The 16,392-nt window shown below is 49.7% G+C and overlaps 5 protein-coding genes across 5 annotated transcripts, besides 1 other annotated feature; 3 read left to right on the top strand and 2 right to left on the bottom strand.

Moving 5' to 3' along the window:
- Positions 1–906: 906 nt before the first annotated feature.
- FPSE_01336 (uncharacterized protein) lies at positions 907–2,894 on the top strand (the record flags this gene model as incomplete). Its single annotated transcript, XM_009254456.1, has 3 exons — positions 907–909; positions 976–2,661; positions 2,709–2,894. 3 exons carry the CDS (start codon positions 907–909, stop codon positions 2,892–2,894), a joined length of 1,875 nt encoding a protein of 624 aa, XP_009252731.1.
- Positions 2,895–3,569: 675 nt separating this feature from the next.
- On the bottom strand, positions 3,570–4,634 carry FPSE_01335 (uncharacterized protein; the record flags this gene model as incomplete). Its single annotated transcript, XM_009254455.1, has 1 exon — positions 3,570–4,634. The coding sequence occupies one exon, from the start codon at positions 4,632–4,634 to the stop codon at positions 3,570–3,572; it is 1,065 nt and encodes a 354-aa protein (XP_009252730.1).
- Positions 4,022–4,065: a microsatellite.
- A 3,562-nt stretch (positions 4,635–8,196) lies between the features above and the next one.
- Positions 8,197–10,988, bottom strand: FPSE_01334 (uncharacterized protein; the record flags this gene model as incomplete). Its single annotated transcript, XM_009254454.1, has 2 exons — positions 8,197–10,771; positions 10,843–10,988. The coding sequence occupies 2 exons, from the start codon at positions 10,986–10,988 to the stop codon at positions 8,197–8,199; spliced, it is 2,721 nt and encodes a 906-aa protein (XP_009252729.1).
- Positions 10,989–11,429: 441 nt separating this feature from the next.
- On the top strand, positions 11,430–11,917 carry FPSE_01333 (uncharacterized protein; the record flags this gene model as incomplete). Its single annotated transcript, XM_009254453.1, has 2 exons — positions 11,430–11,667; positions 11,733–11,917. The coding sequence occupies 2 exons, from the start codon at positions 11,430–11,432 to the stop codon at positions 11,915–11,917; spliced, it is 423 nt and encodes a 140-aa protein (XP_009252728.1).
- A 1,684-nt stretch (positions 11,918–13,601) lies between these two features.
- FPSE_01332 (uncharacterized protein) lies at positions 13,602–15,252 on the top strand (the record flags this gene model as incomplete). Its single annotated transcript, XM_009254452.1, has 3 exons — positions 13,602–13,933; positions 13,989–14,262; positions 14,317–15,252. 3 exons carry the CDS (start codon positions 13,602–13,604, stop codon positions 15,250–15,252), a joined length of 1,542 nt encoding a protein of 513 aa, XP_009252727.1.
- Between the last annotated feature and the right edge of the window lie 1,140 nt (positions 15,253–16,392).

Here is a 16,392-nt window from a genome sequence, read left to right as displayed (position 1 = left end):
CAAATGCTCAAAAGCAGAATGAATTGGCCACATTAAGTTTCCAAGGCGCAGCGAGTGAGAAACGTACGATACGTACTGTAGGTACCTATTTCGCTCATGATGCGAGGTACTTCCAGGATCCCAAAGGTACCAGTACCAGTACCGATACCCATTGTTCGGTACCGAGACGCTGCTCGAGGGGGCCTAGCATCGTCATTACGCATTTGCGAATTCTGCCTCTGCGAGGAATTGGATCCTCCGAGTTCTGTCCTTCAGAGTTTGACAAAACTGGACTCAGACTCCAGAGCGTGCCTATCGCAAGAGCACACGTCTGATGGCATCATCGTGTAGCATTGGTGGTAGTCAACCGTCCCAATGACTGAGTGGCATGACATGCTCATCGTACAGAGAAGCTAAACTTTCGCTTATCGTTTTGACGTTTTGTAGCTGAGACAGTCCGATGAATCGGGACACCAAGGTTGAAGGGTCATTACTGTCGTGTGCGACTTTCTTGATTTGAAACACTGATCTGTGTACCTAGGTACCTACCTACCCATCTCATGGACGCCGTGAATGATGACACTTTAAAGCCCCTATGTGAGGGGAATATGAAGGTATTTCTTTCCAACAACTACTGTAGACAGATTGAAATGCTATCATAAATAATTAAAGGGTTGCAATTACGGTTAAACCCCATTTAACTCTAAATTGGTATCATGATGATGAATGAGGCGTAGAATGACAACCCAGTCTAGTCCAGCCAGTCCATGATAAACCGCTTACTGGAGCTTAAGCGGAGACCATGATGGACGGGACTGCCCCGCTTCCCCATCTCAACGCCCCGAGCCGCTGAAACTCAAATTCACTTAATTGGTGGACGACTAAGTCAACAAAACAAACCATTTCCTTGCACATTCACAACCCACAATGGTAAGCTAAAGGAACATCATATGTCGCCAAAAAGGTCATAACAACTAACAACAATTCCTCGCTTAGTCTTCGGGCCCAAAACCACAACCGCGCAAGCGTGGTCGACCCGCAAACGCGTCCAAATCTGCTGCCACCAGCGCGTCGCAAGATCGTCCCGATGAGTACGAAGCCGATAACGAAGAACCTGTGCTACCAAAGCAGCGGGGGCGACCAAAGAAACTGGCTCAAGGAGATGCGACAGAAGAGACAGTGACTCAGGAGGACAAACCTCGAAAGAAGCGCGGCCGACCATCTCTGGAAGACAAGGATGCGGAAAAGGCAACAGAAGATGCGCCAAAATCGAAGAAAAAACGCGGTCGACCCTCGCTAGAGAGAAACCAGAAAGAACAAGAACCAGACCCGGAAGCAATAGAGAACGAGGTGTCACAGAAACGAAAGCGCGGTCGTCCTGCGCTGGGGAAGAACAAAAACGACGATGCGCCAGAGCCCGAGCCTGAGCAGGAGACCGTAGAGGAAGAAGCGCAAGCGAAGAAGAAGCGTGGCCGTGCTAAGAAGAACCAAGACATCGATCAGCCCGAGCAACAACTAGCAGAGACCGAAAAACAACCCAAAAGAAAACGCGGCCGCCCTGCTCAGGAAAAGGACCAGCATAATAAAGAGACCGAACAAGAAGTGGCTGACGATTCTGAGAAACCACGGCGCAAGAAAAAGACAAAGGGAAACCAAGTGGAACATCCAGATGAGCAGCAAGAAGAGGAACCTGAACCACAGCCAGAAGAAGCTCAACCAGCTCCCCGCAAAAAACGCCAACGCCAAGCGCCAGAACCAGAACCAGAACCCGAGGACCAAGAGCCAGAGGAAGAGGAAGAGGAGCAGCAGAGCAGACGAAGCCCACGAAACTCCTCAAGCAATGGCAGGGAAGATACAAATGATAAGGGGCGCAAGGCGGGAAAGTCCAAGAAGACATCACAAGAGAACGCAAAGGATCAGCAACCCGATGATGCTACCAAGAAGCGCGGACGACGAAAAGGAGGCAAGCCGCCAGCTGAAGAGGCCGTTCAACCTGAACCCAAACCCCAACAGCAACAACAAGGCATCAGCAAGAAGAAGCGTCAGAACAAGAATGATGCGCCCTCCGACTCGGATGAATCTCTTCCCTCGCCACCAAAACCATATCTTCACATCGCCCCTTTCAAGCGCACAATTCGCTCCTCCCACATCGCCGCAAAATGGTCTCCCCTGACCGGATCATCGCTCCCTGCAGCAACGTCCATCCTCACACTCGCTCAACGACCCATTCTGCAGCGAACAGCCACAACCCGCAACCGACGTGACCACGCGACCGCAGCCCTAAACCTCGTTTCCCGCCGTATAGAGCGCAAACTCGACCGCGGTGTCCCCTTCCCGCCTGCGTCATCGACGACAGGTACTCGGCGACGTGCAGATGCGGACGGGGGTCGCGCGATGGAGCTCGATTTCGAAGCAGTGCTCGATGGGAAGCAGGCTTTAGAGAGACAGCTCCACCCGGGAAAACATGCGGTGGAGTTGTTGAAGGCTGAGAGGGATAGGATGGAGAAGGAGCTTGAGAATGACTATGAGGTGTTGAGAGGTTTAGAGGCAAACGCGAGGGCGCAGACAAGAGAGCGCAAGGATTTGTTTCGAAAATCGCATGTTCTGGCACCGACTTCACCACCTAAGAAACAGGCCCAGGATACACAATTCGTGGCCAACAAGGACGAGGGAAGTCTTAAAGTAAGTCTAACATTCTAAACCCATGAGTAAAATCTTACACCCAATAGGAACTACTCGATACACCCCTCGAACCTATCGCGCTTCAACTCGCCGGTCATGTTGATAGCATCCGTGGAAACCTTCAGCAGGCTGAGGGTGTTACACCACAACTCAACCGTACAAAAGCAGCGTTACAAGACGTATTGCAGCAGTATCTGGACAGCGATACCTATGAGCAGGTCCTCCTTGGATGAGTGCTCTGCGTACGATATGATGTGATGAAATAGGATATTGGCATTATGAATAGACGAGCAAGGCGTTTGGGGTTTCTGTTTTGAATGGGTTTACATTGCGACTGGCATAGCTTTGCCGAGCAACTGTGTTGGGAATACGGATGATAAATACATATGGGCAGGAGAAAGTTCTATACTCTTGTCGTACATTGGCTACGAAACATACTCAATGGTCACAATAGAAGGGAGTTCTGTACACCAAACGCATCTCCTATTGCAAAGTATATACGGCGAAGGGAAGATATACATACAGACAAACAAATTCAAGGAGACAGAGCGTGAGCTATGAAACCTCAGCCCCGGATACATAAAGCACGAGCCAAGTTTATCTATCTATAAGAACGCTTTTTGTACAGTACCAAGTAACCCTATCCAGGCTTCAAGTCAAAAGGGAACATGACGATCCATAGCGTGAGGGCAGTTGTTTTGTGGGCAAGATAAGACAAAGTTCATGATTCTCATTGAATTGTTTTGGAAAAAGGAAGCAAGCAAAAAATAGATTGTCATACATCCAGGAGAATAGTGTAAGCCTATCCAAGGGAGCCCTTCCTTCACTAGATGCCTAACCAAGAAGTAACCAAGTGGTGATTAATGTACAGACGAAACTTCATATACATAGGAGTTGTCCGTAGAAATTTAGCGGAGACGGCGAGAGAAGCCAGTGGGCTTGGCGTAGCCACCGGTAGCGGTGCCGTTAACAGGGTAAGGGACAACAGTGACAGTAGCCTCCAGGGTGGTGGTGGTGTCGCAGATCTCATCCTCGGAGGAGTCGTCCTCCTCATCATCATCCTCGGAGTCATCACCCTTGACGGTCTTGCCAGTGACGGTAGCGTCATCAGCACCGTTGGTCTTGGCAGCCTCGGGGACAACAGTAACGTAGACAGTGGAGGCAGGGGCAGTAACGGTGACGGTCTCAGGGGAGCACTCGCCGTTTCCGTTGCCGTTACCGTTGCCAGAGCCACCGTTGTTGGAGCCGTTTCCGTTACCGTTGCCGGTACCCTTGGAGCCATCGTCCTCACTCTTGCCAGTGCTGTAGCCGTTGTCACCGCCGGTGGCAGGGCCAGTCTCACCAACACGCTGGATGGTCTTGGTGATGGTGCCAGTGGTGGTCTTGGTGGTGGTGGTGGTGGTGTCATCCTCGGGGGTGCCGTTGCCCTTGGAGCCGTCATCGGTGACCTCAGGGCCAGCAGGGACGGTCAGAGTCTTCTGGATGGTCTTGTGGATAGTGGTGGTAATGGTCTCCTCGCCCTGGGTAAGGGTGACAACCTGGTCGGTGGTGTAGTCGGAGACAACAGTCTTCTCGGGGGGAGGGGGGTAGGCACCGCCGGTGTTCATGGGAACATCGGCAGTGATGGTCTTGCCAGTAACACCACCAGTCTCAGCATGTTGGAGGACGGAGGTGTAGATAGAGCTGGCATCAGCGACGGGACAGACAACCTCGGTGAGGATGACAGTATGAGTGGCAGTGAGGGTGGTCTTGTCGGACTCGGGGAGCTGAGCAATGGCAGTCTGGTCACGGCTGGGGCAGTTGGTGACGGTAGGAGCGCAGCTGGTGATGGTCTCGACGACGGTGGTCTTGACGGTCAGAGTGGTCTGAGCGTCGGTTCCGTTGTAGTCTCGGCGGTAGTGGGCGTGCTGAGGGAACTGGTAGGCGTTGGCCACGGCGGCGATCATGCCGATGCTAGCGACGACGGACTTCATTTTGAAGGTTGGGTAGGTAGGTATGTAGGTTTTTGCGGTAGCTTCAGTTTTTGTCTATGACAACGTAGGTACGATGTAATGGCTGTAGAAATCGATTCCACAGTTCAAGTAGTGAGCAAGACACAGTTTCGCTTCACTAAAGAAAATATTCAAGTATGAACGCGAGAAAACGCAAGTTGCTGTAGAGCTGGAATGATCGTAATGGCAAAGCCGGAAATGAATGTAATAGTCACAATTGAGACTGAACGAGTGTAGTTGGGATAGACAAGACTGAGAGGCAAAAGCAGAGTCGAGGCAGGATGCGGTAGATATTAAGAGAATCTGGAGTCGGGGGTAGTACAAACTGGGCTGGAAGCGCCTCTTTTTAGCTCTTTGCATCTTTGCAGGGGAGGGAAGCGAGTGCAACCACAAAACAACGGACTGCCAAGATGCTCGGGGCATGGACGATGTTGTGGTCCACTGAGAAGCCCCTTGGATATTGGAGACAGGCTAGGGTATGGCATCTAGAGCTTGGTCCTTGGTCCTTGCTCAGGATGAAAGAGGACCGTACCCACTGAGTACACTCGTGAACCATGCTCGGGTCCTCGATATCCGCACCTGGAGCAGAAGTGGTAGCACAAGACTGAGACTGAGCATGTGTGCTACTACAAGTATGAGCTGAGGCTTTGGCGTTTACACGACGACTGACTAGGGCGATGAGCCAATGTCGGCGCGAAGAGGGTGCAGTTGAGCCGATGAGGTAAAGCGTTAATAGCTCATATCTCTTAGTGAGGAGGCATCCTCATCCTCATCTCTCATCCCTCAATCCTGCTTGGCGGCCTCGTCGGTTGCTGCGGCGTTGATGTTGTCGAGATGGACATGGATGTGATTTGATTGGAGATGTTTAAAGACCAACGGTTGGAGAAGAACGAGGTTCAGAAGCCGGTGGGGCGTCGTGGCGCTTGCCTCAAACGGCATGGTTCAGGGGCGCGGTAGGCTCTTCGGAGACGGGCTACCAGGGTGTGCGGCCAGGGGTTTGGGGCTAAAGAAGCACCTTTTTGGTGAGCGAGCACCCTGCAATTTGGCAATACCATTGCGACTCGGGTCGAGGCAGGACAGGGCAATGATTGCATTTTGATGATTGTTCATGCTATATCAGAAAAGTGGCATGGATATCATTTAGTGTTGAGTAACTGTGTTGAAAGCAGTTATGTTTGATCTTTATCCAACTTGATACATAAACATAAAAAATTATGTTTCAACGATAGAGTTGTTATTTTCCCTAAGTTCCCTTCCTTCCATCCTTCCACGCCCAAGTTACCTAGTGCCCACCACGTCACTTTTTATGCAGGTACCGTGCAGAGCCTGAGACGCCACGCGGGCCAATTAAACTCTCAGTCCTTAGGCCACGACCCTCCCGAGACTTTTGTTGTTCTGGCGCACGCCACCTGAAATTACTCTGCGAATAAAATGAGCACAACCTTAGATCTGAGTGATGAAATATTTAATGAGCGCCTACTGTGCTTATTTGTTGCACTGCATCCCCGCGGCTTCTGTTACTCTCCCACATGATATAAGGCTCCTCCAAGAGACGGTCTGGTTTTTACCAAGCCACTTACTTACCCCTTTAGTGTGCGGTGAGCATCCCCCAGATCAATTAATTTCAGCCTTGTGTGCTGTGATTCCCTCCTAACCAACACCAGGTGCTTCCTCCTGTAATATTCCGCGCTTGTCAATTCAGACTTGAAATCTCCGATGTGATCGGCATGCTTCGTAGCTCGCATGGAGTACGTACCTACATATTAGTGTAACTCAAACTTAGGTAGGTACCTAGCTAGACACTGGCGAGGTAGTAGAGATTCCCGAATCCTGTTATCGGCCATCGCTTTGTTGCACAGTCAGTTGGTCCTGACTCCCATGCCATGCTAGCAAAGACGGTGTCCAAACATAACATGCATTCAAAAAAGGAGGCCATCTTACTCAATCTCACCTTTGCCAAGCCCAGCTCGCCGCAGGCTAGAGAAGAGACTAGAATGAATGACCCAACAAGTCAGAAATCACTCAAGTCAGACATTCTCTTACACGTCAATGACTGACTCCCTGCAGTGACCTTGGGCTCTCAGACAAGTCCCATAAAACCCTGCCCTACATACAAGAAAGAAACAAAAAAGAATATGAAGAAGCAAAGCTTCCATTCCCTTGCATCCTTGACCGCGATTTGACAGAGTCTGAGAACCCACTCACTCGTGGAGTGAACGATTTGTTATTTCACGCCAAGCGGTTCCTCGGTTCTACTCCGTAGAATGACTCAGATCCTCCCCGTTAGCACACCCTCTGTCGACTTGACCGCGGTTAGAATCTTGGAGTCAAGATGGCTGTCATCTGGGACTTTTTGCTGAGCCTCTTCGGCATAAGCAAAATCCTGCGGCAGTGGGAAGACGTGCACTAGTGGTCACATCGTAAAAGACGGGATGTGATACATGGAGGTTGTAAGATGATCAGGACAACGCTGATCTTCAGGAACAAGGTCGCGAATAGACCAGCCAGATTAATCGCCGAAGATTGTTGATTGCCCAACTAAGTAATTGGAGGGGACAAGAATACGTAGCCCACTAACAACAAAAACCTTTTAGTTTTTCAACGGCGTTAATCTTGTTTGTTCCTGTTGGCTTGTATGGGCAAATTTGCATCTTCATGCAGGTACCAGTCCACAAGTCACAATAATCCCTCTTACACAGCATCAACAGCTTATCCAAAGTCACTATCCGTATTTGACATGGACATATTTTATGTGCAATATTCACTTCTCGTATACTTTTACCTCGCGTTTCATCCCAAAGCCACGCGCGGTCAGTCCGCTAGGTTGTCCGTACTTATGCCATCCATGTCACCCTGTCGTTTCAGCGAACTTCCATGGTCCCTGCCCCGTCTTCCATGTCGCAGAATAACAAGTTCCAACTCTTATTCCTCCGCTCCTACGCAGTACGTACCCTGCACGGTAATGACCCATCACCTCTCGGCTCCACCGGTCAAGCTTGATACGCATGGATGGTACGACAACAAGGTTATTGATTCTTCCCAAGCTTTGTATAATTGATATGCTTCGAAAGCTTCGTCTACTCTATCAAAAACGCACCAAACAAGGGTTTAAAGTTCTTTTATATGAGAGGGAACCTGCTTCCGAGATTGTTGCTTGTTTGCTTGATTAACGTATCGTCTCATCTCGGTAATCAATTACTCTGGCCCGATTTGACCTTGGCGGATGCTCGACCAACCAAATTTCGCAATATGCCTCGGTCAGATTGATTCTACGAATCGAATCGAATCTCGCCAACACGGTCGCATTCATGCTTCTGCGGCTCTTGAGCATATTTCAGCTTCCAGGTCTGGTCGCCTAAGATCTTGTCTTTGTTCCATGCCCATGGCACACATCCTGGAAGCTTCAAGAGTCTTACATGGTCTCACAATCCACAGCCCAGATGCTGCGCCCTGTCATGTTCCCATCAGGTAGGCACCGAAATTGTCAATCATTTGCCGTACCCGGATAGCATGAGAATTCCCTTGGTCTCGATCTCATCCCCTCTCATTCCACTTCTTCGATCCTTGGCCGAGGCTTTCCAGACCCATCAACCAGAGTTCCGCTCGGATTCACATGAAGGCCAGCGAGTGTTGTAAGACCTGGAGAGTTGCTCTGGTCTTGTGCAGGTAGCATGCTTATCATCTTCCAGTTCTCGAGGCTTTCGATCACTTCCTTCGCATGATCTTGCACCAGCCCATCGTTATCCGTCTGAGCCACATACCCCAAGGTCGTAACGATGTCTTCTCGACTATCGTCGGTAAGACCAAACCCGAGTTTGCGGCCAGCCTTCTTGGCTGCGTCAAGTGCCTTTACGAAACTCAATACGTTTAGAATTGCGGCTCTTCGTAAAATCGCCGTCTCCATCTCTCGTTCCATGGCCAGGATGTTAATACAGAGGTCAACACTTCCGGACACAAGCGTTGGGCCAATACCGGCAATATTGATTTCAAGAGCAGCTCCGAAGATGGAGAGTGATGAAGTGCGGATTCGAACATCTTCGGTACCACGCTTACTCTCCCATCCCTGAAGAATCTGTGCCAAAATATCGTTCCTGGCCTTGTCCTCTTCTGTTACTTCCTCGTCAACGTCCATATCATTGTCATCTTCGTCCTCATCTTCCTTTTTCTTTTTCATCTTCTGTCGCTTCTCATCGCGAGCCTGCTTTGCCATAGTTTTTGGTCGATATCCACGTCGTCCGGCAATTGATAGCAGTGTCTCGCTAACCTGCTGGGCAACATCACCAGAAAAGGTCTCTCCTAATTTCTGAATAACCTGCAACAAGGCTTCGCCAAAGCGCAACCTTACATCCGTCGTAGACTTTTCTTGTGCATCTAGGTAGTGGTCCAAGAGTTCTTGCACAGCAGACTTGGGGTGTTTGTTTGCCAGCTGCGTGTATACCTTCATGACTCGTAGGTTTATGAAGTCGTCGTTGCTCTCAATTAGAGTCGACAATAGGACAGCAACAGCCGGAATATCGAGTATTGAGCTGTTTTTTTCTATGAGACTGGAAAGTAGATTCAACCCTTCCGAAACAATAGGAGCTGGATTATCATCACCTCCAGTAACATATTCCATCGCCAGTTTGTATGTTCTTTGATCTTCGATCTGCTTAGCACTTGGAGCCGAAGCCGATCCCTCGTTCTCTTCCATCTCATCTCGATACTTCAGGAGTAAAGCTAAATTTCTTGCCGTTGGTGTTACTTGTGGTCTGTCTTCGTTGCCCAACCTTTCTAGGGCTGATTCAACAACCTTGAGCTCCTCTAATTTGATATGAGACTTTTGGAATGTTGGTGCTGTGATGACAAGATTGAGTAAGCTCAGCACCACTGCAAGGAGGTCATCTGCTAATCTCGATTGGGTGTCTGCTGTGAGAACCTGACAGACCAGTTCCAGTAACTGATCGAATTGGCTCACGAGCTTCTCGGGTGCCTTGTCCATAAATTTTTGTAGAACAGTCACTTCAAAAAGATTTTGAAGAGGCGAGTCCGATCTCCCTTCCGTAGGACGAATATCTATCTTGACATCTTCAGTTTGTTTGCCTGCCGCTTCAATCCAGCGCTTCAGCAAATCTAAGAAGATGGACGACACTTCTGTAACCGAGCAAGCAGTCGACACGCATTCAACGAGTTTCGTTGCTTTATCTTCGAGTTCGTTCCAGTTCAACTCAATGCCGGTTGTGGACTCGAACCCACGAGGTTCCACAACTTCGATCTCGCCATTGCCCCTAAGTTGATATTCCCAGTGCTTTTCTGTCCCATCCACAACGCCTTTGCAGAGGAGATTCCGTACGAAAGGTCTGATACTTTCGGCATTCCCAAAAAGTCTCAGGTACGCCTGGAGTAGTGTGCGGGCAGGCTTGACGAAGTTCTCTTCAGTGTTCTGCAATGGGTTATGCCATGAGGCAAGTACCCAGACTTGGATCAATACAAGCCTCAAGAGACGCCTGCATAGCCCAGGCGAAGAGTTGGATATCACCAAGGTTTTGAGACGCTGCAGCGATGTCTTGAGGGAGTGAGATGCGGTGAGGACGCGGTCTCGACTGAGATCGAGAATCTCATCATCTTCTTGCTTGATGAATGTGGATCCAGAGTTTGGCATTGACCGCATCGACGGGTTCAAGTCCTGTACTACAGGCTGAACAAAGGCATTCCATCCAGGTGACCCAGGCGCACCATATTGCTTGCTCCCGAGGATGCCAAAACCCACAACCTGCGAGGCAGTCTTGGCCAATTCCGGTCCAGCAGTTCCATCGATAAGCTCAAACATTTGTCCCGAGATGCCGTCAAACCACGCCTGCGGTGTTAAGCTAGCTGGAACAGAAGAGAGGAGTTTTGTTGCAACGGCAACACCTTCATGCGTGATACTGGCCCCTTGTTTCTGAGGTCCAGCACCAGCATCCGGGATCCTGCCTACGTTGCTGGGATGAACTGAGAAGACAAACTCCATAGTTCCCCGTACGCCAGTTGGACGAAGAGGAAGGAGAGTGAGTGTCTGAAGTACTGGGTCCCGTAGCCATGGTGGAAGAATTGACGGTTTTATCAGAGCATTGAGAGCAGGGAGGAGCTTCCATACTGGCGTACTTTGCGATGTCAGTTTTGTGCAAAGGTGGGAATGGACAGAGACGCAATGAAACTCCGAGCGGCTGCGTACCTTTCAATGAGCTTATTGTACTCTTCCACGCCCTTTTGCCTTTGCGTGGAAGTTGGATCGAATGCTTTCTTACCAGCCTCGACTATGTCCTCTATTACCTTTGGTTGGGCGCCCGCAGATGGGGCGGATGATGATGAGTTGGCCATGTTGTATGGTTTCTTGGAAGGATGAAACTTGCTATAGGGTGTTTGTAATCATACTGACCCGCTGTACCTTCATGTGCGCTAGGCACTGTAACATACTGTCGTGCTAGAAGAAGAAGAAGTGGGCTGTTGAGCAGGTCTCACAGTGCTTTTGTATCATGCAAGAACAATGTTGCTTTTGTGCCCTACTTTCTATGACTCTTGATGCAGTAAAGGCAACATTGCCATTAAAGTTGTACCAACCACCAAATGAATTTCAAACGTTGACACTGCCACTGCCACTGCACTGTCACTACAGGTGACTGGCTGGGCAGGTCACGTGCATGCGCGAACTCCACCTCAAGGTACCTATCTCATCGCGTCTCTCTGTTGCTCCGGAGCTCTCCCCAGACAACAACCACTTCGTGATACTGATCATTTTCTAGGATCAATACTGGAGACACAATGGCCACCGAAAGGGCAAAATGTCATACGGATCACCAGTCTGGAACCCCGGTCACAGTCGTGATGAACTCCTTCATTGCTCTCAGCAAGATCAACACGCGCGACGCCTCCCCCACAGTCCGCTCTTCGTTTCTCGAAAGAGATGTCTATTGCAGACAGCTGTCTTTTTTTGGTTACCCTCCCATGTGTCGCTCTCGAGCCTGTAACAGGACCTCGTGGATGCCGCAGCTGGATCATGGTGGGTAGCGCGTCCTGTATAGGTCGTACCAGGCAGAACGAGGTTCGGAACTTAACCCTAAGAAGATATCTGGTTACAAAGTTTTGCGCTGTTGTCGCTCAAATCGTCTTTTATGCCGTATAAGCGCCAGAAGTTTGTGACGCGCCCGCTGAAAAGTGGGAGGTTCGACTTCGGCGCTGGTTACAGCGGACAGGCGAGGAGGGCAGTCCAGTCACCTGTTGGTGCGCGAGAGGATTGGTGCCATGGGTAGTATTAAAATCCTCGGAAGGATGCCCGTCAGCCCTTTCCACTGGAACCAGCACATAGGTCAAGAGTAGACTGTCCAGGCGATGCGATCAGCCTTGGGTCTTTGGAGATGGAACTAGCCTGGCTTGCCCATGGTGCGCAGCTGAGGAGTGGAGCTCTGCATTGGCCACAAACAGTCAGTCTATGAACTTCACACGACTCCCAAGTTATCGTCTGTCGGAACCGTCAGCTAGGGTAATTCCAGCTGGTGCAGTGGACAACTTGTGGAAACATACAGAAGTTCTTTGACCGATCCTTATCGCCAGTCTGATAGCCCCCGGTCCTCCGAAGCCGTTCTTGCCATTGTGCATTACCACACTGGTTCCCATCCACCCAACCCCCTGGCTCTTTTCGCTCACTGGATCACACCGCAGCACTCGCTCCTGGTGTGTGACGCTTCGCGTCTGGTCTGACCCAGCGCATTAACCTCCAGCCATGGGTCACAATCCCTTGGTCACGATGGGCGCCAGCACGCCTGCGAGGGCCAATAGGTCTCAGCAGGTCCCTCGGATCAACCGCAAGGTTGGACTTGAGATGAAAGGGTGGTTTTTATGGATGTATTTTGTCCGCCCGTCAATGCCCTCCATACCTCTCGCTGGCGAGAAATTTGGAGAGGAATCAAAAACTTGTCCCAGGGGGCAGCGCGAATCACACAGAAGGAGTTCCCTTGTCAGCGTCACTGTGTTTCTGGACTACATTCTGCCATGACGGCCTTTCGGCAAAATCGTGTCGGCGAAGGTATCAGACCCTTATAGAACTGTCGGCTCACGAAACAGTCTTCACCTTTGCAATCCTCAATGCTGCGAGACGATGCTTGTAGTTGACGTTGGAAGCAGTATCAGGACCCATCTCGAGTTGGAGTCAAAGTTTCGTGCTTGTCTGGTACTGTGAATGACCATTCTACAGAGCTGAAGATCACGCCTTTGAGTAGCAATGGTAAGGCTGGGTTGTATTGTTAGATCTTGGACAGGCCTTGTTGGGTGAGGCAGTCCTGGCTGTCCTCTCTCCTGGAAATGGTGTGGAGGATAGCCCCCCGCGGTGAGGGGATAAGTCTACCCACTTCCTTTATCCAATGAACGAGTGCTAACAGGCAAACAGATGAAAGAGAAACTAGACTGGATGCTCTAGTCTAGCTTGTTGTCGTATGTACTTGTGCAGCAACCACCAAGGTAAAGTCAGATCTGATGTAGTAGATCCACGATTGAACCATGCCTGAACAGGGTTTGATCCCGTTTGGATCGGCTGTCGGATCCGACGGATCGGCCAAATTATTATAGTGATGTCATGACTGCCAAGATTTCCAACGTCCGCGTTTCACCGGCATTGGAATTAGTGCACCGGAACAATTGCTGTAGACTTAATGCTTCCCTGTGACAAATGATCTGCGATGAGGCTGATTATGTATGTTGCCAGCAAAGCTTGTCACCATCCTGGTTGTGCTGTCCAGGGCCAATTGGAATTCTCCGTGACTACTAGGCCTAGGTGCTGGTGATGTCACGTAATGCAGGAACCTGCTCTGATGTCTTGGATGAATTCTAAATAAAACAAGATTGCTCTGCGTGCCCCTCATAAACTGTTTTCCTCGTCGCGTGTTTCTGTCTGGGCCTTTCGTCTTTACGCTACACTCTCCTTCCAAGGCCAAGATTACTATGCGCAAAGCAGCATTCTTGGGCCTCGTGCCCGCCGTTATGGCCATCCCTGCCGCTGTTCCTGGTGCTGCACCTACAGTCTATCTTAGAGCTGCCGCTCCTGTTGCCCAGCCTACTGAGATTGCGGATCTCGAAAGACGCGACATCATTAATGATGTTGAAACTTATGTCGGCGGTATTGCCAGCGGTATCGAGACTAAGGTCAAGGGATGGGTTAATTCCGGCATCCTCGACTTTCCAACGGGTTTTCCTACCGGCGACGATGTTAAAAAGTCCGCCGGCGTCGACAACGATGAGTTGAAATCGGAGCCTACGCAGGTGCTGAATATTCCGTAAGTACATAGCACAAGAACAGACAACCCTGTGCAGTAGCTAATTACAAGACAGTCCATATGGTAATTGGACTAGCAAGGGATGGAACGTTCGAGTACACGGCAACGTCTACAAGATTCCCGATCTGAGCCAAGAAAAGGTGGATGACCTCGCCAATGTCTTCCTTATCGACACAGAAGTCAAGGATCTTTCCAAATCCCAGCAAGCCCAGGCTCGAAATGTGACCAAATCGATATTCGTTGTGCAGCAGGACGACGTGGAGGTCAAGATGAACTTTGTGAACAACGTCGACATTTCTCCAGACCAGAACGGTGGTGCCATCGACGCTGTGAGTATATTTGATGGGGACTTTTGCAGGACTGGTTACTAACAGCGTATACAGAGAGGAGGCGCGCAAAACATCACCATGCCATACAACACCACACTGGAAGGTGACTTTGATGCTTTCGTCACGCTCAAGAACACCTCTGGTTCCGACAATGGCTATCTGATTCCTGGCAACGAGACTTCAAAGATCCAGACCCTTAACCTCTATGCTGAAGGAAAGAACAACAGCGGCAACGCGACCGCCTACCTTGTTCCTCCCAAGGGCATTACTATTGTGTCAGATATCGATGATATCTTGCGAGTAACAAAGATTTACGAGCCAAAGGAGGGTCTGCTCAACACCTTTGCTCATCCCTTCACGCCATGGATGAACATGCCCAAAATCTATGCGAACTGGTCGACTTCAGTGAACGACCTGCACTTCCACTACCTCACGACCACCCCCGAGCAGGTCACACGAAACTACATGAGCTTTATCTACAACACATACCCTCTCGGCTCATTCGATACTCGTCCTCTCAACTTCTCTGATGTTTCAGCAACGCTATCCATCCGTCGCTTTTTGCTTGACAAGGTCTTCCAGACCTTCCCAGACCGCAAATTCATCCTCGTCGCCGATACATCCAACTCCGACGTGATGAAGGACTACCCAGCTCTGTACAAGGACTACCCTGGTCAAGTGCAGTGCATACTTCTGCGCAACACGAGCTCGACAGACAGCGGAGACAAATTCCCCTACAACACCAAGGGGTTCAAGGACATTCCTCAAAAGAATTACATGTTCTTTCACGTGCCTGATGATCTGACCAACTTGGATATTGCCAACGGAGGATGTTACAACAGTACGATCAAACAAAACGTCACTTTCGACTACCAGGGACTGCCCTTTGGCTTGAGCGATGATGATAATGCGGCTTCGGGCGGTGTTAGTCCTCAGTTGGGAATGGTCCTTGCAGGACTGGTGGCTGCTGGCTTGGCGATGATGCTTTAAATGGATTGGACAGGAACGGTGTTACTCGGGGGGCTATATAATCTTAAGATCTTAATACATTCATGATTGACGGTATGCTGAATGACTACAGTGCACTGCACTTTCTCTTCGAAGCTTGCCGTGCTGCAGCAAAAGCTTCAACCTGACAGAAACTCACAAGATACAAGTACAGTACTATCCATTTTCTACTATGGACAAAACGTTGCGAGGCATCTCGCTCTCCAAAATTGGGAGATCTGTTGGAATTCAAGTACAGTCAATGTACCCTAGAGTCAGGCACAGGACAACCCAATGTGCGGTCCTTGAACCAACGAATGTGCCCACCACGGGCTATTAATACGTAATTTGCTTGATGGGAATAACTTCTACTTTTATATGGTCTCGTAAATGAATAAAACGTACGTCGGCCGGTAGACGGACGCTCTCTTTAGGTCGTGGTCGAAATATCGTGTGAGAACAACAGTACATCCATTCCACGCTCACCCTGCCTGTGCTTGATATAACGCTAAACGAACAAACAAACAAACGGTTTATTTCAAGATATTGTTAGGTGTCAGCTCATCACGTTACATCGGACTGTACTGTGCCAAACTTGGCTGCAAGAACCCAAAACAGAATTAGAACTACATGTACAGTAGACGGCGATTTCCGATCTTGTGAAGATAGAATGGTCAGATGCTGTATACTCTTGATCCAAATGCAAGCCACCGCACACGCTAGCAGCTGAGATAAACCACGAAGTGACTTGTTTGTTATGTTAGTTTTGCTTCGAAGCCGGGTCTTCCATGTTACTTTCGCTCTCCATTCAAGCCGTAGATGATGGATGGGCTGATATAAATTAAAGGCTCAAGATCTGACATTTCTCGCCTGCACAAGGTAGCATTGTAGGAGGAGGGCGAAGAGTTTAAGTTCATGCCAAGATCAGGTTGTTTGTTATAATGTTGCTCCCAGTGCTGAAACAAACGGGTGTTTGATAATGTCAAAAAGTCGGGCTTTCAACGTTTGGCGTTATTTGCTGTCCAAGTTCCCTCAGATGGGACCTCAATTGTCATCAGGTAGCTGGAAACATTGAGGCTGGCTAGTCGTTAGCTGCGTATACCTAGACTGCAGATTACCAAAGTACCTACCTACCTATAGAAT

This window comes from Fusarium pseudograminearum, chromosome 3, assembly GCF_000303195.2.
Source record: "Fusarium pseudograminearum CS3096 chromosome 3, whole genome shotgun sequence".
NCBI lineage: Eukaryota > Fungi > Ascomycota > Sordariomycetes > Hypocreales > Nectriaceae > Fusarium > Fusarium pseudograminearum.
Note: the sequence above shows the minus strand (reverse complement) of the source record. Positions and strands in the feature narration are given on the sequence as shown.